This window comes from Harmonia axyridis, chromosome 3 (assembly GCF_914767665.1).
Source record: "Harmonia axyridis chromosome 3, icHarAxyr1.1, whole genome shotgun sequence".
In the NCBI taxonomy this organism is placed as follows: Eukaryota; Metazoa; Arthropoda; class Insecta; order Coleoptera; family Coccinellidae; genus Harmonia; species Harmonia axyridis.
Genome location: NC_059503.1, coordinates 31,637,860 through 31,658,648, shown reverse-complemented (window position 1 = coordinate 31,658,648; position 20,789 = coordinate 31,637,860). Strand labels below are relative to the sequence as shown.

The following is a 20,789-nucleotide window of genomic DNA, read 5'->3' as shown; positions in this document are numbered from 1 at the left end:
GTCCATCATTCTGACAATTAAAATTTATAGAAAACATGCCATTAGGGCACATTTATTTAAATGCGACAATTTCAAATCAAGAACATCTTAATTCAAATGAAACAGTGAATCCAACTCATTATTGCAACACAATTACTTATATAAGATTGACGACAGGTAATCATTTCATCTTTTTCCTTCTATTTTTTCTTTTCGTTAAATTTTGTATTCAATATTGAAGATGATAAGAATAACAACTTTTTGAAATCATTTCATTTGTATTAACCTACGTGTTCTTTCTAAAAGTGAAACCTATGTTTTGAAGGCACATTCATTCATTTTATTTATTTATTTTATTCTTTTAACCATTTTCTCTTTCACTTTGATATTTTACAGTTTTATTACTCAGAGCCGGTTACGTCTTAATCCAAATTGGCAGTATACCAACCAATGACGTGTATTCAATTGCCTTCCACAATATACTTGACATAACTGTAACCATATGTTCCTATGGACTTATGGGACACATGTTCTCTTTTGGTCAAGAAACCTTAGGAGGTTTCGTCGGATCAGGATCTTCAGCATTTTCAGGATACACAAATTTAGATGTTATAATATATGGTAAGAAATATTTCTTTTATTTTCAATGAAAGATTTCCGCTCTCATTATAATATTTCGATAAATTATAGAGAAGAAGGTGCAAATATGTAATACCATTTGGTTTTGAATATTTTAAAGAAAAATCTGTTGATGAAATGTCACCAAAATGTATAAGCAACTATGTATTTATTTAGAAAAATTTTCAGAGAAAATGTTGGAATGAAAAAACTGCAAATTGCCTAGTCAAGAAAAGGTGGTGCAAATATGGGATAACCTCTAAACCTATTATTATTATTATTTGAACTGGGGTCGTTGTGGCTCGGTAACCCTTCCGGGAACTGCGACCATGTATATTTTTTGTTCTCAACCCTACTCATTCATGGACACCCAAGGAGGTCGTCAATGAGGTTAATAAAACTGACAACCTCCTTGGGGGCCTTGGCTGTTCCTCTCGGATATCCAGGACCGGCTTTCCCATATGAATGGTTCTTAAGCCAGCCAGCTCTGGTTCTGATCCACAGTGCCTGCAAATCTCATCTGCTGACTTTTCCATATGGTACAAATGATGTTTGTACCGACTGTGCCCCTTCAGCAGTCCCACTATCACCCGAAGCCCGGCCTCGTGACAGCTTCAAGAGCTTTTTGGTGTATGTAGGTGAAATCGTTGCGAATTTCTTTGCCTGAGCAAATCCAGGAGTGTTATAAGTCCTGTGAATTATCCTGTTATTCAACTCCCATTGCTGGACCGCAGATTTATATTGATCTTTTCCTAGCCCACAGAAAGGCTCAGGTCCAGCAGGTGTTAACCTCGATGCACTTTTTGCAAGTTCATCAGCTTTTTAATTTCCTTCAACCCCACAGTGCCCTGGTACCCATAGTAGAGTCATTTTATTGTATCTGGCCAGTTGCTTCATGGTGTTACGGCACTCCCAAGTCAACAGAGACCCCTGACAGTACGATTCCAGGGATCTCAGCGTGGTCTGTCTGTCCGTGGTGATGTAGATATGCGCCCCTTTGAGGTTCATTTTAAGACACTCCTGAGCGCATACATAAACAGCCAGTATCTCGGTCTGTAAAATCGAGGGCTCACTTCCCAAGGCTTTAGAGATCCATATATCCCAATGCCAGTACCTCTCTCTGATTTTGATCCATCGGGGAACCATATGGATGACTTTTTGTCCACACGATTTACGAAACTTATTGCACTAGGACGGCCATTTATGACTGTTTCAACGGGCGTTTCAAAATAGAAAATGGTTGACATAACATCCGATGGTTTTGTCAAGAGGTTTGAATCTAGTTGATTCAATATCCTGATATGTCCGATCCAGTTTCCAGATAGGAGCATTCCAAGTATGACCTCCAGCGCTGATGTGGGAGCTGTGCGCATAGCTCCTGTGACACCAATGCATGCCAGCTTTTGCAGTTTCTGCAACCGGCTGCGTGTCGTGCCCTCTTCGGTTTTTGTCCAGCATGCTAGAGACGTATAGGTGACAATAGGGCGTACTACCGCTGTGTATAACCACAGACCATTTTCGATTTCACTCCCCATGTCTTTCCAAAGAGTCTTTTGCAGGCCCACATGGCCGCCGTGGCTCTAGAAAAAGTCTTATCTATATTTTTCCCCCAGTTTACTGTCGAGGATAACACCTAGATATTTGCACTCACTAGAGAAGTGCAGAGTTTTGCCATTTAGGATCGGAGCTCTGAGGTCGAGATTCCTACTTCTAGTGAACGGAATTATTGTTGTTTTCGAGGCATTGACAGTGAGCTCTTTTTCCTCGCACCTCTTTCCAATAATTCTGAAGGCAAGTTGCATTCGGCTGCTTAATGAGCCCTCATTATTGCCTCTAACAGTCACTACTATGTCGTCGGCGTAAGGATGGACGTAAAAGCCACCTGCCGTAAGCATCTCCAGAAGCCCATCCATGACCAAGCTCCACAAAAAAGGCGATAGAACCCCTCCCTGAGGGCATCCCCTGCACGTCAGCACGGTCTCTTCGATTTCTCCCAGATAGGCTGGAACAGTTCGTCCTTTCAACATAGCTGATATTCACTTAACAGTGGAGGGTTCTATCCCTTTCCGTTTGGCTGCATTGCATATGGAGGCATGTAGGATGTAACCTAAAAAAAACTTAAGTAATAATCCAATAATTACTGGTTTCTAACATTCAAAACTAGCTAAGATAATGATTAACATATTACCTCGACACTCCGCATCTGGGTTAACTAACTAATCTCCCGACAGTAATGAAATTCTTCCCACCTCGGTGTGTAATATACTATTCCACACCTGTATATTCCATCATAGTTGGTAGTTTAGCTTTATGGGGACATATCGCAGCTAATATTTTCAGCCCACTCTCTGTTGGAAAAATGAGGCGTTTTATCAATGGGACATCTATGGAATCATAATCAAGGCTATCCACCTCTAACGATGAAAATGACGACTTCTAAAAAAAACTGCCAGGTATATCCCAGTTGACACTGTTGTTCATGGTATTGCGCAGCATGTGGTGCTATCCTACGGGCTTACCAAAAGTCACCACATCTAAAAAATATCCGGAAATACGAATTCAATATGATGTGAAGTTAAATAATCTTAAGTAAATAAGTCAAATTACACACTTCTTCCAGGTTTCTCTGCGTGCCTCATAGGTTCGGCTATTCTAACCACTATGCTTTCCGGAAGAATTCTACCCATGACTGCAGCAGCTACTAGTTTTCTACACGGCGGGCTCGTCCAACCCATAGTAATGCACTGGCTTTGGCACGAAAAAGGTTGGATGGCCAAAAGGAGGATGTTCAAGATGAGGTTCTCGGCGAAAGACTACGCCGGCGGAATGGTGATACATCTAACCTCTGGAGTGGCGGCTTTTTGGGGCTCTGTGTGCCTCGGTAGGCGACTTGTAAAGCTTAGGGACTTGTCGAAGTCCTCGTTGGGGACGGCGTCTCCAGGGATGACATTTATAGGTAAGCCAAAGTTCTATAACCATTTCGGGGGAGGCAGAGTTAATAGTGAGAGATATGCCTAACGATGAATACATCAGGCTTAATGTACACACTCAAGTACAAAAGCAATCGACTACTTCATATTCGACCACAGTTAGGAATTCACGGCTTGGCTTGATTTTCAAGCTACTTGGCTTGCCGTCAAGTTGTAGTTTTCAGTGTCAAATCAAGTATTTATTTATCGAGTACTTGAATCATATCAAGCTAATTTATTTTTATCAAAATGATGAAATGAGAAGGAACCTTGTAAAAATAACTTTTATTTATCAAACTTATTGTATCAAAGAACCGAAAATATCAATTTTTTTGAAATAGAAATATAAATTAAATCCCTATACATCGTACCAAAATTAAAAATAATAAAAAAAATGAAGTTTCTTAATATTGAGAAAAAACCAGGCTTTGTTTGATTTAATAATTTTCCATCCAGGATCTAAGACACTGAAGCATCTTATAGATTTGTCGCCTGACTTATTGCGGGTTTTTGTAACTGTAAGAGCAGCTCTGAAAAATTGTCTTTCAACAGGAGCTGAAGATGCTGGCGTTGATAAAAAATCCTTGGCCATTTTGGCCAAGTTTGGAAAGATATTTCTGTAACTATCAAAATCTACCAATAAATTTCATAGAAATGTGAAAAAACGACTAATAAAGTCACACTGGCGAATGCTTCAGCCTCTCGGCGCTCGGCTCTCGGCCCTTATTCAGTCCAAGCGCGCACGAGATTGTCGAAATATATGCCGTGCGACACGTGCTTATCAAGCTCAAGTAGGTAATATCAAGTAGCTCGTTATCAAATCAAGCAATAAATATCTAAAATCAAGTCAAGTCAAGCTCAAGTATGTAATTTTTCACGAGCTCGATATTCTAGTTAAGGAGTTGTCCATTAATCACGTGAGGCTTGAAAGGGGGGGGAAGGGTTTGATAAAAATCACGAAAATAACACAAGGGGGAGGGGGGTGTAGTAAGATATCACGTGTATGTATTTTTTCGTCAAACGCGCGATTTTTAAACAAATATTAAGCGGCACGGCGCGGCGTGTAGTGCAAAGCACAGTGCCAACAACTGACCTGCAAGATGCTTATCCAGTTGTTACTGTTGAAGAATGTCTTGCTAATCCGTGGTCCGAGGACAATATACATTAAATATATTCATGTACTAGTACAATACATGTTTTTCCTTTGATGACACTCTTCGTTTATTATTATTGTTATGGCAATCAAAAAAAACTTGCAACCAGGTGTAGACATTTTTATTATAGTCCTTAATTTCAGAATAAAATGAGATTATAGTTTCTCTATTTCAGTATCGTAATGAGTTCATTACAGTTCTAAAAACAGTGCTGTAATGAAGTCATTACAGCATTGTTTTCAGTTATATTTTTCGTTTTGTGGTTGTCTACACAGACGTCAAACTTCCAATCCTATCAAAATTCAACACACGTCAATTATTGTCAATATAATATAATTTAGATAATTAAATGATTTGCGATATTATTCGCAATTTCTCTCAATTCTGTTGGTGTTAAATTGATTTTGTTAGACATTATTCACGAATTCAATGCGTAATATCAAATTTTTTCAAAATTCGAAACATACGATTCAAATTGAAATTCCGTAATCTGTCAATTTTCGTAACAGTCGCACCAACTGCCAAGATACAATACAAATTTCCCTAGGATATATGATCTGAATTTTTCATTGAATTTCGATGATATTTCACAAAACTTGACTGAAATAGAGAAAATATCGTCTAATACTCGTTGCAGAAGGCAATTCCAACACTCATGCGTTCCAAAACTCGCTCCTTCGTCGCTCGTTTTCGAATTTCGCATTCGTGTTGGAATAGGAGCCCATTCTGCAACTTGTTTTAGAATATACTATTATACCTGTATTTAAATTAAGATAATATTCAGAAGAAGAATTTAAGATTCGTTGTAGGTACTAAAAATGTTGAGAAGGGGGAGGGGGGGTGGTCTTAAACCTCACTACGTATCACCAATGGGGGAGGGGGGGTTAAAAAATGCTAAAAAAAGATCACGTGATTAATGGACAACCCCTAAGTAGTTGGTTAAATGTCAAGCTACTTGCCTTGATGAATACCTAACCACAATCTTCGTTCTCAGTTCGTCGATTTTTCGTACATCAATTACTTCAAAAACCAATGTGAGCTTATAAGCTATTTTTGAGTACTCTATCAAACATTCCTATTGGTATAGATATCCAAGGTCACTTTAAGAACAATACATCAATTTGGTCGCAATTCCCGGCAGTATTTTTCCGTTTCCTATAGAGCTAGCGCAACAAGGTGCTCTAACCCATTAGGAAACGGATACGTGCGTTCCTTATGTGGTTTGCACACCTCACACATTTATTAACTATGCTTTTTGCGTACATGAAAAAAATTGTGCATATACACCTGACTGTTATGTTTATATTTTAAATGATAATTTATAATATAATTTTTTTTTTGAGATCAGGCATATTTCAGTTGGGTTTTCATTTAATTCCTCAATTTAGCTCTCTCAGTTAATTGATTCTGCATTTCTCATTGTTTAGATCGTTAGGTAGTTTATATTCTCTGTTGACATATTAAATCGGTAGCTTTCCTAAAATACTTTTTCAGTTCATAACATTTTCACACCTGACGCTCTTGATCCTGAGGCCACCGCAACCGCGCTCAGCTAGCTCCCATATCATGGTCGGTAGGTACAACAGACTCACTGAGGAAATTTCAGGCTTTCCTAAAATATGTGTGGTCTGCCGTCCACTGGCTCTTAAACTATAATCTTCAGAAGCGTATTCACAATGTAACAGTGAATATCGAATATACTTCCAATCATTGTCAATAAGGACGGACCTGTCAATCTCTGAATACTTCATTGATTTATTTTGCACAATAATTGAATCATTTGATCTCACAGTAATAGTTCTCAAAGAATAAGCTGCATTTCTCATTTTACCTAAATACACAAATTTTGGGATTACAGATATTGTTTCTTGAATCATATTAGCAAAAAAAAAAATATCTCTACTTTCAAAGGCAAAGTATGAGTAGGTTAAGTCAAATATTTCTTGTATAACTGCATGGGTGCGAATAAATAGAGAATACAAAGTTATCTAATGGACGTAAAATCACCTGATCATAAAAATTAATTAATTATTATTTAATACATAATATTAAATGCACTACAGCTTTCCTGGCAATTTTGGAATGATGTGATCATAATCTTCGGTATGATTCAAGTGAAATTTTTATACCGGAATATTTTATTGATTCAGAAATATATTATATTCCTACCTGCAAAGCAAATATCATTTCGAAATTATAAAACCCAAATCTTAGGAGCGAAAATTTTCATTGCGCAGCGAGAAAAAATTTCCTACCAAATCCTGGAACCGAAGTCCCCCAGTAGTGGTGAACAGTGGTAGTGTAAATTATTTTAAGAACAATTTAGACCGTTTTATTTCCCAGTTAGATAGATAGAATTTGCATTGTATCTGTTTTTGTTTGTATGTATACTGAGTCTTAGAGATTATTCTTGATTATTATCACAAATAAATAAGAATAATAATAAAGTGAACCTTGGTTATGAAGCTTTTTGTAGACCTGCGTTCATTAATAATTTTTGTCCCGAATATTTCATTGACCTTTAAAATTATATTTTTATATTTTATATCATTAACTGTTTTGTAATGTATGCTTCCAGGTTACATTTTCATCTATCTGGGCCTCACCTCCTTCAGCTTGCCAACCCAGAGGTATCAGCAGCAACGCATGCCGGCAGATTTCATTGGAATAATCCTCACCAACAGCTTAATGGCCCTGACCTCTGGTCTCTTCGTCTTCCTAATGCAGTGCTTCTGCTTCGGAAGAGTCTCCGGTTACTGGGTACTGCTAAAATGTCTTCAGGGAAGTCTGGCCGGACTGGTTACTGTCAGCTGTGCCGTAGATGCCTACGATCACACAATGGCGTTCTTCGTGGCCAGCATTGGATCAGTGACCTTTTACTGTATCACCGTTATCCTGGAGAGAACATTCCACGAGGATTACTGCAATATCGTTCCAGTGCATGTATTCTGCGCTTTCGTAGGAGCTGTCTTTCCACCACTACTGGCGAAGAGTGAAAATTTAGGTGAATATTTCCCTCCTGTCAAAAATTCTATGTATATGGAGAACAATTATCGAAAATTATAGCGATAATTGCATTGTAGGGAGCTAAACAGCCCTGCGATAATTGCACTGTTCATAGATGCATAGTTTCTATGCATCTTCCACAGTTCGAATCTATGGCAATTCCATTCTACATCAGTTCGACAAGTAATGTAACAGTTTATTCGGGAAATATTCCCCTGAATTACACTCGTGCATCGAAATAACCGGATAATTTCGCATTCCAGCGTGTTTTCTTTGAAAAACTGCATTCGGTCATTTTCATTTTTGGAGAAAGAGCCCTCCACCTTCGGTATCGGGCTCTTTCTCCAAAAATGGAAATGAACTCATGCAGTTTACATGACAACACAAACACAACAAATTATCGGTAATTTTGATGCACTTGTGCAATTACTTACGAATATTTCCCTCCTGTCAAAAATTCTATGTATATGGAGAACAATTATCGAAAATTACAGCGATAATTGCATTGTAGGAAGCGAAACAGCCCTGCGATAATTGCACTGTTCATAGATGCATAGTTTCTATGCATCTTACACAGTTCGAATCTATGGCAATTCCATTCTAAATCAGTTTGACAAGTAATGTAACAGTTCATTCGGGAAATATTCCCCCGAATTACACTCGTGCATCAAAATGACCGGATAATTTCGCATTCCAGCGTGTTTTCTTTGAAAAACTGCATTCGGTCATTTTCATTTTTGGAGAAAGAGCCCGACACCGAAGGTGGAGGGCTCTTTCTCCAAAAATGAGAATGAACTCATGCAGTTTTTATGACAACACGCTGTCATGCAAAATTATCGGTAATTTTGATGCACTTGTGCAATAACTTACTATAATTGCATTGTAGGAAGCGAAACAGCACTGCAATAATTGTTGACAAGTGATGTAACAGTTTATTCGGGAAATATTCCCCCCCATTACACTCGTGCATCAAAATGACCAGATAATTTCGCATTCCAGCGTGTTTTCTTTGAAAAACTATATTTGGTCATTTTCATTTTTAGAGAAAGAGCCCTCCGACTTCGGTATCGGGCTCTTTTTCCAAAAATGAAAATGAACTCATGCAGTTTTCATGACAACACGCTGTCATGCAAAATTATCGGTAATTTTGATGCACTTGTGCAATTACTTACGAATATTTCCCTCCTGTCCAAAATTCTATGTAAATGGAATGCAATTATCGAAAATTACAGCGATAATTGCATTGTAGGAAGCGAAATAGCACTGCGAATCTATGGCAACTCCATTCTACATCAGTTTGACAAGTGATGTAACAGTTTATTCGGGAAATATTCCCCCGAATTACACTCGTGCTTCAAGATTTTGATGCACTTGTGCAATTTCTTACGAAAATTTTTTGACAGTTCTAACAACCAATCAAATTTTGTCATTTTGTGTCATTGAAACAATTTCAGCCAATCATGTCAACAATACAATGTTAATTGCATTCAGTGCAATTATCAATCACTACGATAACAAGATAGAGTTTGGCAACTTCATTCCAAACAAATTTCAAAACGTCACGTTTTGGCAATGCGTATATTCAAAGTATAACAAAGTATCAATGCGCTAATCAAAGAAAAATTCCCAGAAATGCAACATGGAGCCACAAATATATTTGGAGAATATTTATAGAGTTTTGCTGTGAACGAGAATATAAATATAATATAATAATATAAGAAAGAAAGACGAATATAAAAAAGTAACAGTGAAGACAATGTGGAACGTTTTGTACGAACTCTTGCAAAAAGTATTATAATACTATGAAATTATCAACCCGTTCAGCTTTCGATTGTCATAAAATTATCTAGTCTATTATTTATCGATGTCCTAGGAATATCACTACTGATAATATCCCTTCGGATCCTTACTAACAGCCAAGCAAAGCGAATGTTGTACGGTTTTTTACATTGATGAAAACCTTCATGCTTGAAAGACCAGACAGCTGCCTAATGGAAAAATTGTCACCGGTTAATTTTTTTTGTAATTTTTCGTATGTTGTCGAATATAATTAAATAATATCTTGATTTATTTATTTATTCATTTATAGAAAAAAAATTACTATTCCGTCTCTGAATCAATGGAAAACAGAAAAAAAATCTGAAGACACCATTAGAATCTCTATGTTGGATAATGGCTACAAACCGAATTTCGTGAAGTTGGCGACGCTGCCCGTGCAACCCCCCCCCCCCCCAAACGTCTACTGGTCCCCACTAAAACTGCTCGCAGTTCCTCTAAACTAGTCTAAACTTTCGTCCTCTAATGGACGCCATATTGGTTCTCCTTATGAGGTGATAAAGAAAAAAATTACGAATTCAACAATGTATCGCACTCAACAAAAATATCGAGTCTAGCTAAGCAAATTTGTATTTCGTTCAGTTGTTATGTGAAATCATCACTTGAGTTTTGTAAAACCTGAATCCTGTAACGTCCTATTAATTACATAATCATGCTTTATTAGTGATGAAAAAACTTTTGGATGTCGAAACCCATTTCTGAAAATTTTTAATATTCATTCAATCAAGTAAAAACAAGAAGAAGCGCAATTATAATATTTGCCCAGGGGCGTATCTTGGGCTAGGCGCGGTCCTGCAGATGGACCTTTTTATGCGGTCAACTCTGTATGGGTGGTCATTGGCAAAATTTCCGGTGGTTTTTTTGACATAATACCAATAAATCTTTTCTATTTCTAGGTTACTCAATATCCATCCCTTTCCGACTATACCACACAGGATGGCAGATAATCTGCGCCGTCGCGGTGATAATATGGTCTACTGCTTTTTTCCTTCCCCTTTTCATATTCCTCCAAGCCATGGGCCTCTTGGCCAATAGAAGCGAAGAGCTGAATCACCAAAGGAGTCTCAATGTCCTGAAAAATGTTGACAGCCGCAGAAAGTTCTGGAGAATTTTTACTTACAGCGAATTCGCGCCTTACGTGGAACCAGGAATTGATACCAAAAATGGGGAGTCCTTAGAAGTCCTAAAAAGATCCAATGATTCACGCAGGGAGCTTCTGCAAAACTCCATGGCCAAGAAACTGGAGGCTAGGAGGTGAGTACTTAAATCAGAAGAAGTATTCATATTTCAATAAGTAATTTCTTGCAGCCCTAAAAGCCCAAATTTTGTAAGAACTCCGATGGTTCCGTTAGAAGAGGTAGTCAAGGATATGGGCATACTGGAAGCTGAACGATACCCAGCGTCATACGAAGAAGATGTGGAGAAAAGGATGGCTAATAACAAACTCCTATACGAGACCTTGACAGAGCCTCCATCTCCTAGGTCACAAGTACCAACGGTGCATCGAAACGCCACTGGAGACAGCTTAGATTCAGAAAAAGTCGTCAAAGCTGAAGTCCACGCCCCCAGTGTAGTTACCGACAAGAAAGAGGGAAATAGAAAAAAGATTTATCCAAGAAGGAGACCAAATACAGTAAGGAGAAAGAAGAAACTAAAGCGTCTAGATTCCAACTGAAACGTCTAGATTCCGAGTTTAGCATGGGAAAATCCAAGAAGCGATTGTTTCAATTGCAATTTTCCATTTATTGTTTCATTATAATAATTCGAGATCCAATGAAATTAACATTATTGATTTCACATTGGTACCAAAAGTTCTTTACTTGAAGGTTCTAAACAATTAAGTAAGTCCGTGTTCTTGTTTAACCAATCCTACTAACAATTGCCTTAGTATAATTTGGATTGATGAAATTAAAACTTATGACCATACACAAAAATTCCTTTATTTAATATTTCTTTGTATTCTGACATGTAACATTTATGCCCCTCCAGTTTTGAATTAATACAATCTGTTTGTATTCGTATGACATTTTCACATAAATGACACTCATATGCCTTGGATAATGGATTACAGTGATTTAATACACCACACTGGCGACACGCGTGGTCTCGTTTTTGATTGGCTGAGCCTAAATATGGCGGCTTTTTGTTTACATTCTCCGTTTAGCTGATTTTTGGGATTTATTCGAAATGTAAGGCCCATTTTATTAGGTCACTGTAGTATTCTCCTGCTGAATAAATTTGTTCTCTATACTATCAAATACTATCAGGCCCAATAATTTTAATTGTGACAAATTGTCAGTTCAGTTGTATTCTTAAGTTCTAAGGTAAAGCCATATGGTTCGCCATTTTTAGGCTCAATTTGAACGAATTGTCGCCAGTGTGTTTTATTAAGTCACTGTATATACCTTGGATGATTAATTGCTGCCCTCTACTTGTATGCTTCGTAAAAAGGAAGAAGATAAAGTGAATGTACAACTTCGTTCACCATACAAAGTGTTGGTCATCGCAGGAACGCCAGAAGGAAAATTAATGGGTACCTAATGTTTGACTGATACGCGAAAAGCCACATGGTGGTAATCCCTCTTAAGGAGAAAACACTGCTATCACGTCAGATCATATAATTTGGTGGTTCGAAGTAAACATATATTCATAAGTTTTGCATAAGCTTATTCTTATATGAAGGAATTTTTCAATATCAACTTTTCTTATAGGTTTGTTTAATAATGTTTTTCTTGCTGAATCGTCACCAATTTTTTGTGAGACACATACCTTTGTCAAACCTCTTCAAACGCTGGAATGAGTTCAGGAATAGTCCAGGTATAAAATTTAAAATTTATTATCTTCGTCTTCGATGTTTTTTTATTATGGTATTGATCGCGTAATGTATTTGATAGGTTACCGAATGGTTTTCACTAAATCCAAGTTGATGGTTGGGTAATATTTTGTATATTTCTTCAATCTATTGTGTAAACATTTTTCGAATAATTTAGGTACCTTAAATCGGTGAAAATCTTATGGGCTCTCAAGATCTCACGTCATGTACAGGTTTGTTTGGCTTGCAGACCATTATTATCTCGGCATATTTGGGAAAATAGGAAAGGCTCATCATTCGATTGAATATAGTGATGAATAATAATATAGCATTTTGAGGCAGTTTTTCCAAAATTTCTGCAGGTATTAAATCGAAACCGGATGATTTAGCTTTCAAATTTCCTGAAAAACTGCCTTGGGTCTGAAAGTTTTTATGATGAGATACATCTGGCACGCAATGTCGAGAAAAGACCCAACCTCTATACTCTATAATCTATATCGTTGTAGCCTTGAATACTTGTAAAAGTAGTGAGTAAGAATAGATATATATTTCTTTCTTGGTATCTTGCAAGTAATCACATCTCCTTAACCTTTGTTACCGGATAACCCGTATATTGATTTATAGGACAATAAAAAATTCAAACTCTGCTGTTAGCTTATAGAGGTTATGACAGAACAAATAGCGTTTTCGACTGGCTGCACCAGTGCGAATTAATTCGAGCTAATTATGTATATATAGATAATTAGGTATATATAGGTAATTAGCTCGACAAAAATTCGAATTAATTCGCACTGTTGCAGCCAGTCGAAAAGGCTATTTGTTCTGCCAGTCGAATACGCTTTAAGATTCCTAGAATATCTTAAAACTAGTTAGAACTATATTTTGCATATGTTTGAATTGTTAATGTAGGCGATAACGTTAGGTGATAAATAAGATGTCTAAAACCATGGTGTATGCACTCCTCAAATTTTGAATGCAATGACATTCGACCAAATTCAAAATATTAGTTTTAGTTTGTGGCGGCGCCGCAATGTCATACTTGTCATTTTGATCTTTTTCCGTTGATTTTGATTGGATACATTAATTAAAACCCGATACTGACCAATCAAAAGCGATGTGTAACCGAGTATGATCGTGCAAAGTCGTGAAACAAAACACGAAACGTTTACTGGAATGAATTCAAAAATGTATTTGAAATAGAGAGAGAGAGAAAGTTTATTGGTATTTCAATTACAAGAATTGCTTCAATAGATCATAACTATAATGAAAGATATACATATATAGGTACATAATGGCACAAAACCCATAAATAATAAATAACAAGAATCTTAATGTGTTGATAGCGCTACCTACAGTTGACATAGCGAAGCTTAACTAATATTCTCAAAATTGGCAAAACAAAAGCTAATCAGTCCATACATCTGGTTTTTAGACATCTTAGTGATAAATTAACAATCTTTTTATCAATTTGAATAGAAAACTATTCATAGACAAAGAGTCTCTTGTCTTTGGAAGTATACTTTTACAAGAACTAATCTGTGCTTTTATCACAGAGCAATAATTGCAATCTATGCTCTCTGTGATGTCTTCTGTGATTTCTATCCAAAATAAATAAATAAATGGGATTATGACATCAATATGATAATATGAAATAATAATCATGATAATTATAATTGTTGCAGATTGGTTATAGCGTTAAACACTGAAACATGAACTACATTAATCATTTCTTGTAGACAATTCATGTCGTATTATTCCTTCACTAGAGTTATGAGTTAAAGTTGTTAATATAAATAATCGATCGTAAGGAAAATGTGATTTATCTCTTTGAGAAAATGAGTGGGCCATCTCCAAAGAATTTTGTTAATTTCGTTAAAACGAATCCCCCAGCGGCTTTGATACTATTTTTTATAATATGTATGATAATAGCAACTCTTAACTTGGCTTTTCATGCCAACCAGCATAATCTACTCGATACAGATATACTCATGGTAAGTGTATTGTATTAATTGAGACATCGTCTGATACTTGTTTTTAGTCGGATTCAGTCTTTAATGCAATATTCGATTCCTTATATTCATAGAATAATTACAGTTCAATCGAACACTTTGATTCAATTGTTCAATGTAAGCATGTATTTATTTATTTTGTAGGATACTTATCAATTGAAAACATTCATGAATGATATGAAGGTTTGTATCAAACCAAATGAAAAACAAAACAGGAATGAAAGAGTGATGAAAAGGGAAGCAAAAGAAAATGACCAAATAAATATATCGGCTGTAGTTCCTATAAAAGATTTGAATAATCTAAATCCAAATATTACCGAAGTTTATGGATTAATAAGTTTAGAAGGTGAGAAATGTACTATCTACAACATCATAAATTATTGTGGATATATCTTAGTCTAGTTGCTGAAATTGATTGTAATAATGAACTTTAATTTTTGAGGTTTTCGGTGGAGTTGTTCTAATAACTCAGATGCAAAATATCTAGAAGTAGGTTTTAATTTATCGGACAAAATTGATCAAAATAGTGTATGCATTCAATTATTTGGAAAGCGAAAAGTTCTAGAGAATTTTCTTGCAACACCATGTATATCAAATTACAAATATCAGGTGAGAAAATATCATAGAATGAAATAAATACAACCCAAAAAGGGGTATATAGAAATAGAGTTAAGTATCAGGGTATTTCAGCCTGCAGTTGCTAATCTTCAAACAAAGGAACCAAATACATATGGAAGTTTTTGCAATAATGGAACAAGAGTAAATTTTAATTTTGATCGAAAAGAAAATACTCAGAATTTCACACTATTTTTAACCAAGGTAATTATATTATTCATAAAAATACTCAGCAGTTACTAAGGTTGAGGTAGTTACCCTCTATACACAGAATTTTCAAAAAACTTCACAGTGATAAAAAGATAATTTTACTAATTTTTTTCTACAGGAAAAACATACAAGAGTCAGTAAATCTCTTCTGTGGTGTGCTTATGGATTAATTACAATTTTTTTATTATTTTTCATAATGGTAGTGATTTATTATGATGAATCAAATACAGAAAAGATCGATTTTTATTTATGAGTGGATATTGAATAAAACTTGATGAATATATAGTTAACTTATTTAATCGCTTTGTATCATATTCTTTTTCTAATGAAAAGATTGGAGTACGATTTAAATTTATTTGAAATAAAAATATAATAAATTATATCAAAATAAATAAGTAATACTTCATATGATGGAATGTGTACAGCCCTCCTAGACTACCCTATGTCTACATTTTCAATCAGTCTGCTGCTTCTTTCCTCCTTACAATTCCCTTAAAATTAAAACGATAATTTACAATTCTTGATTATAACTTACTTGATGATTTCAAAATTTTATAGAATTAATACTCGAGTCTGTTTAAAAGTGTTCTGTAACATACCATTTTATTTGAATTGGGAATATTTTCCTTGTCATATGTCGTAGATTTATAAGGACTTTCAATACCAAATGGACTATATAGCTTTGTTGGCGTTCTTCCTAAGATTATTCGAGCTCTAGAATCTGGTGTTACACAGGTTGGTGTCATAGGACCTTCCTCAAGAATTTGACGTCTTCTTGTCGAAGTCTTGAATATCTAAAATTCAATGTATCAAGAAAAATCTAAAAAATCAATGAGTTCTTTTTAAATCCTACCTGAGTAAATGATCCTACAGAAGTCCTCACATTATTGAAAGTCCTATTGATCCTATCTAATCCATTTCTTAAAACTTTTCTAGTATCACTCAGCGATATCCTGGATACAATGCTTTTTTCATCTTCTTTGCTTTCATTTGGTACGTCTGAATTTTCTGTTATATAGTTAAGTTTTCTTCGACATGACTCAGAGTTCTTAGAATGTTTACTAGTATCTGAACTAGTTGCTGCAACATTTCTTTGGAAACTGGAAAACGAGGAAGAATTGGAATTCTCCATTTGGGTAAGGTTAATTAAAAATACAGAGTTTTAACAAATATTTTTTGGAAACGAACAGAAGGATAGCCGTTAGTTCATAGAATAGTATAGGTAAACAAATTTTAAAAAGTTAGAACCATAGAAAACTGATAAATAGAACAGGTTAGTTTGGATGGTGACAGCTCAGCCTAATAAAATATATATTTTATTATAAAAGTAGAAAAATATGTATTAAAATACATATTTCATTGCTCTGCTGAGAGTTATAGTCGAACAAACTTTGGAAGAACTATTTGAATGGCAAACTACAGTGCTGCCGCTTCTTAGAAAGCAAAAAAAAAGTCCTAACAAAGATATGGTACTGGTGCGTCCACTATTAGATTTTGTTTAAAATAATAGAATAGTATTGCGATGGGAGTCAGAATAAGCGCAGAAAATTCATCATTTGAGGACCATATATAATAACATGTTTTTGTATATGTGTATAATAGGTTATAATGAAACTTTCTTAAAAGTATAGGTAGCTCGAGATATCTTTAATGTATCCCCCACTGAACTCAGTATTGTCAGTTGTTCCTTTTTTGTAGTGGCACTATTTAATAAAATGACTATATTTCAATGGAAATTAGAGCATTAAACCAGATTACTACGAGAGACATTTGTTGTCTCTGATATTTCCTTTTATGGCACTATACACGATGTCATATTGAAAAAGAAAAAGAGATCTTTTAGGGTAGAAAAGATACCTATGAACTCTGGTATGTGTGCACTGATTAGATTTTGTTTAGAACTTTTTGAAATAGACCACCTGTTGCGTTCGCTAGAACTTACCAGAGTTCTGTTAGGTGGCGCTCTTCATAATTGTGAAATTCGTTCCATACAAGCCGCGCCAAACACTTCTTGGGTTGAAATTTTGACACAAAATTTCGCCGAATTTTTCTTTCGGATACTTCCCTGCCATTTCAAAGTCAATTAATATCATAATAACAAAAATGTAACCACATACTTACGGAACAGGTAAACTGAACTAACACAAACATACGCATGAAATATTATGTGGCCGCTAAGAATTATGATACCAGGACCCGGGACCAGAATTTCAAATTTATTCAGGTTAACCTCAAACATCTTGTGGGGATTGTGATTTCAGTTTGCAATAAACGATGAATGGGCCATCTAAAACTCTATTGATCGCTCAAAATCAAGTAGGCATAAATGTCTCCATTTATCCTAAAGTTTCAAAGTTGGCATCTTAAGAAAAAATAAGATTTTGTAAAAACCCATCAGTTTTATTCCTTAAATCAGCTCATTCGACATATAATTTCATCTGTCACATCACAGGTTGTCGACTGACTTATTAGACTGCATTTCATACGCCAATCATAGACAAACTAAAAAAATAGATGAGCCACTCGTACATTCCGCGCCATCTGTCGGAGTAGGACACTAATACACGAAAAAATTATTTTCAATTTGATAGTTAGATGTCGTTGCATTCATGGAGATCACTCGTGAATAGTGGCTCCCATACACGTTACGGTCTATTGGGAGGAAAGTCTCCAGGTTTATATGCAGCTTGTGTGGGGAGATGTATGAAAATAGTAAGTATAATGTATAATCATTATTATCAAAAAACCTTTGAAATGTCAACTGACACAAGGAGTTGTTTGACACGTTCTTTTTGAAATATAATAAATTTCGATATGCCTGCAAGAGTGAAGACGTGCTGTGTTATTGGATGTGAAAATCGAGATGCAAGAAGGTAATTATAAAATATGAATTCAAAACCCAATTGAAAACTTTTTAACGTCAACACAAGATTTGCAGTACCTATAAAAAGAATATATTTATTTTATTTTCGTAGATATGCCATCACTACCGATGAGAAAATTCGAAAAGTGTGGCTTGAGCGCATCGGCAATAGGAAACTTTTGGAATTGGAGAAATATCAAATTAAGCATGTTAGAATATGCCAGTGCCATTTTCATAGTGATTGTTTGGAAAGCAATGGAAAGCTGAAAAAAGGTTCTTTGCCCTCAATTGATTTGTCAGGTAATTAACTGAAGGAGCTTTATAGTAGGTATAAATACTCATATTTTGTATTATTGAATTCATTGATTTTAGTTTTTGAGAATGTTTTCAATGCAATTATTAGTTTATTGATTAGATATTTATGAAATAAATCTGTATTTTTAATTGGTGATATTTCAGTTAATAAATTTTTATTCTATCCAGAATTTGATTATTGATCCTCATTTCCCGATTCCAAAAGAAAATCAGATGAAAGTTTGTTGCAGGTATTATTTTCATGAAAATAAATTTCCTCACTCATCGATAACTTGCACGAATCCATTTCTGATTTTCTTTTGGAATTTGAATTTCAAAAAACTTTTTGCCTCTTGTATATGGGTGTACCTACCTATTCAAAAGGTGCACTACAGAATTCTTTTTGAGGCAGCTTTACGATACAGATTCCTTTTTCAATTGAGCTTTTTTCACGAATTAGTAATGTTCTACAAAAACAGATGGCGTTGAAGCTTGTTCTACTAGTGTCTCATCTATTCTCCGTTCAGTTAGTCGTGAACACTACAAGTTCTTCTATTTTCATCATTTTTCATTACATACCAGAGTTTCAATAACGAATTTTCTAACAGTAAAATTCCATTTTTCGGAAACGCGCCTCCTCTATAATAATCAAACTCGACTATCGCCTTGATTTCTTGTTCGCCTCACTATGAGATGTCACCTCGTCATCGCCGCTACTCTCGGAAACCGCTATCCTCTCTGCTATCCTCTTCGCACCTCTTGGTCGCTTCACTATGTTCCTAGCCTATGACGCCAATCTGCATGCTTTCCACGCTTGTCCGCACTTAACCGTTTTCATCATTGCTTAATTTGCCTGCTCACTGCTTACTCATTTATGCTGCTTGATATACGCCACCTGCTCACCTCTCCTCGTTCTCTACCGTGTTGCATTGTAAATATTTGCATTTGGTGTTTAGTAGCCTTTTGCATTATTGTATACAGGGTGTTTCCTAAACATGCGGCAAAAATTCAGGGGGTTGTTCCTTGGACTATTCTAAGAATATTTTGTCCTTTGATGATTCTTGAAAAACCTATTTGTTTCGAAGATATAGGGGAAACAAAATTTCAGATAATAACATTTTATTATGAAAAATTACATGAAAATTCAACTCAACCTACAAAAACTGTTGAAAATGACCACCTCTAGCCAGCATACAAGCATCCAATCTTCTCCTCATTGACTGCCGAACCCTTTCAAAAACACCAGGATCATTTCTTATTAAGTTACACCCAGCAATGATCCGATTTCGCAAGTCTTCCACATTTTCTACTGGAGTGGTATAAACTAATGATTTTAGATGGCCCCATAGGAAATAATCTAAGGGGTTTAAGTCCGGGGAACGTTTTTAGTAATTGGAATGTTGTTAAACAAATTTAAAAATAAATTGTAGCTACTTAGTAAACACAGTGCGGTACGCATTTTTATTTAAACTATTATTAATTTTAAAAATATGAAAAATGTTGTTCGCCCTGTATCTTCGAAACAAAGAGGTTTTTCAAAAATCATCCAAGGACAAAACATGCTTAAAATAGTCCAAGGAACAACCCCCTGAATTTTTGCCGCATGTTTAGGAAACACCCTGTATACAAGGATAGTATTGTATATAATTTGGTGTTGTACACAAGGGAACGAATAGTGTTAAATATAGTGTGTTTCGTCAGAGTGTTTTTTATTTGTCTCATAGACATTTACTGCCATTTAGTGAAGGAAATCACCACTGGTCAATCGCTCTTACCTTAGATTGAATCGAACCCTTCTCCAACTGTTTAAAAGCTACCCAGGGTCGATAATAGTGAGCGACGTAAGGAATTGCGACCTTATAAAACCTATCGCAATTGGCGCCCGAGGTAATATAGAAGGGAAAGAGTATACAATCAACAATCCGAAGAAAGTCGCCGTCACAAACTTGCAAGAGAATAAGAAAGGAACTGTGAAAACTCAACTGAAACACAAAAGAAAGGTAAGAATTTACGTTAAATAGCGATACATCATCTATCTAATGCCTCACGGGTCGCCAGCATCAACATTTCAAACGAAGTCGTAAGACTATTTCTTCTTTGTCTATGGTTCGCTCGAGGGAGAATCGAGGTGAACCCTGAAGAGAGCGAGGATATTCTTTTCAACCGAAAGAGGATAGATCCCCACGGAGGTCGTCATGCTCGAAAGGAGGATCTAAGTAGACCAAGTACTTGGTCTCGTTTTCTTGTCAAGTTACTGTACCAGATGGGAGTGGTATTTGACTAAAACTAATTTTGGCCATTGATTTGTGAAGTACTTAGATATATTTACGAATCATCATTTCATCGTATGTATCAACCAGTGTCGAAAAAAAGCTTGAAAAATTAACAATTATAGAGCTTACTCTAACTTACGATTACAAAAAT

General features: G+C 35.6%; 3 protein-coding genes and 1 long non-coding RNA gene across 4 annotated transcripts; 3 read left to right on the top strand and 1 right to left on the bottom strand.

Moving 5' to 3' along the window:
• Positions 1 to 11,583, top strand: LOC123674688 (ammonium transporter 1 member 3-like). The gene is made up of 6 exons (XM_045609656.1): positions 1 to 156; positions 376 to 600; positions 3,218 to 3,553; positions 7,299 to 7,724; positions 10,459 to 10,816; positions 10,871 to 11,583. The coding sequence occupies exons 1-6, from the start codon at positions 36 to 38 to the stop codon at positions 11,235 to 11,237; spliced, it is 1,833 nt and encodes a 610-aa protein (XP_045465612.1). The 5' UTR covers positions 1 to 35; the 3' UTR covers positions 11,238 to 11,583.
• A 2,388-nt stretch (positions 11,584 to 13,971) lies between these two features.
• LOC123674685 lies at positions 13,972 to 15,489 on the top strand. Its single transcript, XM_045609653.1, has 5 exons — positions 13,972 to 14,365; positions 14,528 to 14,729; positions 14,826 to 14,992; positions 15,074 to 15,202; positions 15,327 to 15,489. Exons 1-5 carry the CDS (start codon positions 14,210 to 14,212, stop codon positions 15,459 to 15,461), a joined length of 789 nt encoding a protein of 262 aa, XP_045465609.1. The 5' UTR covers positions 13,972 to 14,209; the 3' UTR covers positions 15,462 to 15,489.
• Positions 15,490 to 15,548: 59 nt separating this feature from the next.
• Positions 15,549 to 16,447, bottom strand: LOC123674686. Its single transcript, XM_045609654.1, has 3 exons — positions 16,062 to 16,447; positions 15,808 to 16,002; positions 15,549 to 15,699 (listed from the first exon to the last, which is right to left on the bottom strand). Exons 1-3 carry the CDS (start codon positions 16,338 to 16,340, stop codon positions 15,667 to 15,669), a joined length of 507 nt encoding a protein of 168 aa, XP_045465610.1. The 5' UTR covers positions 16,341 to 16,447; the 3' UTR covers positions 15,549 to 15,666.
• A 1,254-nt stretch (positions 16,448 to 17,701) lies between these two features.
• LOC123674687 lies at positions 17,702 to 18,457 on the top strand. The gene is made up of 2 exons (XR_006746691.1): positions 17,702 to 18,081; positions 18,184 to 18,457. It is a non-coding gene; the product is annotated as an uncharacterized LOC123674687 (long non-coding RNA).
• Positions 18,458 to 20,789: the final 2,332 nt, after the last annotated feature.

Excerpts from the sequence above, each read along its gene's own strand:
- LOC123674688 (XM_045609656.1), top strand. The coding sequence starts at position 36 with ATGCCATTAGGGCACATTTATTTAAATGCGACAATTTCAAATCAAGAA. Across the intron at positions 157-375 it reads TTATATAAGATTGACGACAG|TTTTATTACTCAGAGCCGGT; the intron begins GTAATCATTTCA and ends GATATTTTACAG. Across the intron at positions 3,554-7,298 it reads TCCAGGGATGACATTTATAG|GTTACATTTTCATCTATCTG; the intron begins GTAAGCCAAAGT and ends GTATGCTTCCAG.
- LOC123674685 (XM_045609653.1), top strand. The coding sequence starts at position 14,210 with ATGAGTGGGCCATCTCCAAAGAATTTTGTTAATTTCGTTAAAACGAAT. Across the intron at positions 14,366-14,527 it reads TCGATACAGATATACTCATG|GATACTTATCAATTGAAAAC; the intron begins GTAAGTGTATTG and ends TTTATTTTGTAG. Across the intron at positions 14,730-14,825 it reads TGGATTAATAAGTTTAGAAG|GTTTTCGGTGGAGTTGTTCT; the intron begins GTGAGAAATGTA and ends TTAATTTTTGAG.
- LOC123674686 (XM_045609654.1), bottom strand. The coding sequence starts at position 16,340 with ATGGAGAATTCCAATTCTTCCTCGTTTTCCAGTTTCCAAAGAAATGTT. Across the intron at positions 16,003-16,061 it reads CTGTAGGATCATTTACTCAG|ATATTCAAGACTTCGACAAG; the intron begins GTAGGATTTAAA and ends ATTGAATTTTAG. Across the intron at positions 15,700-15,807 it reads TTCCCAATTCAAATAAAATG|GGAATTGTAAGGAGGAAAGA; the intron begins GTATGTTACAGA and ends TTTAATTTTAAG.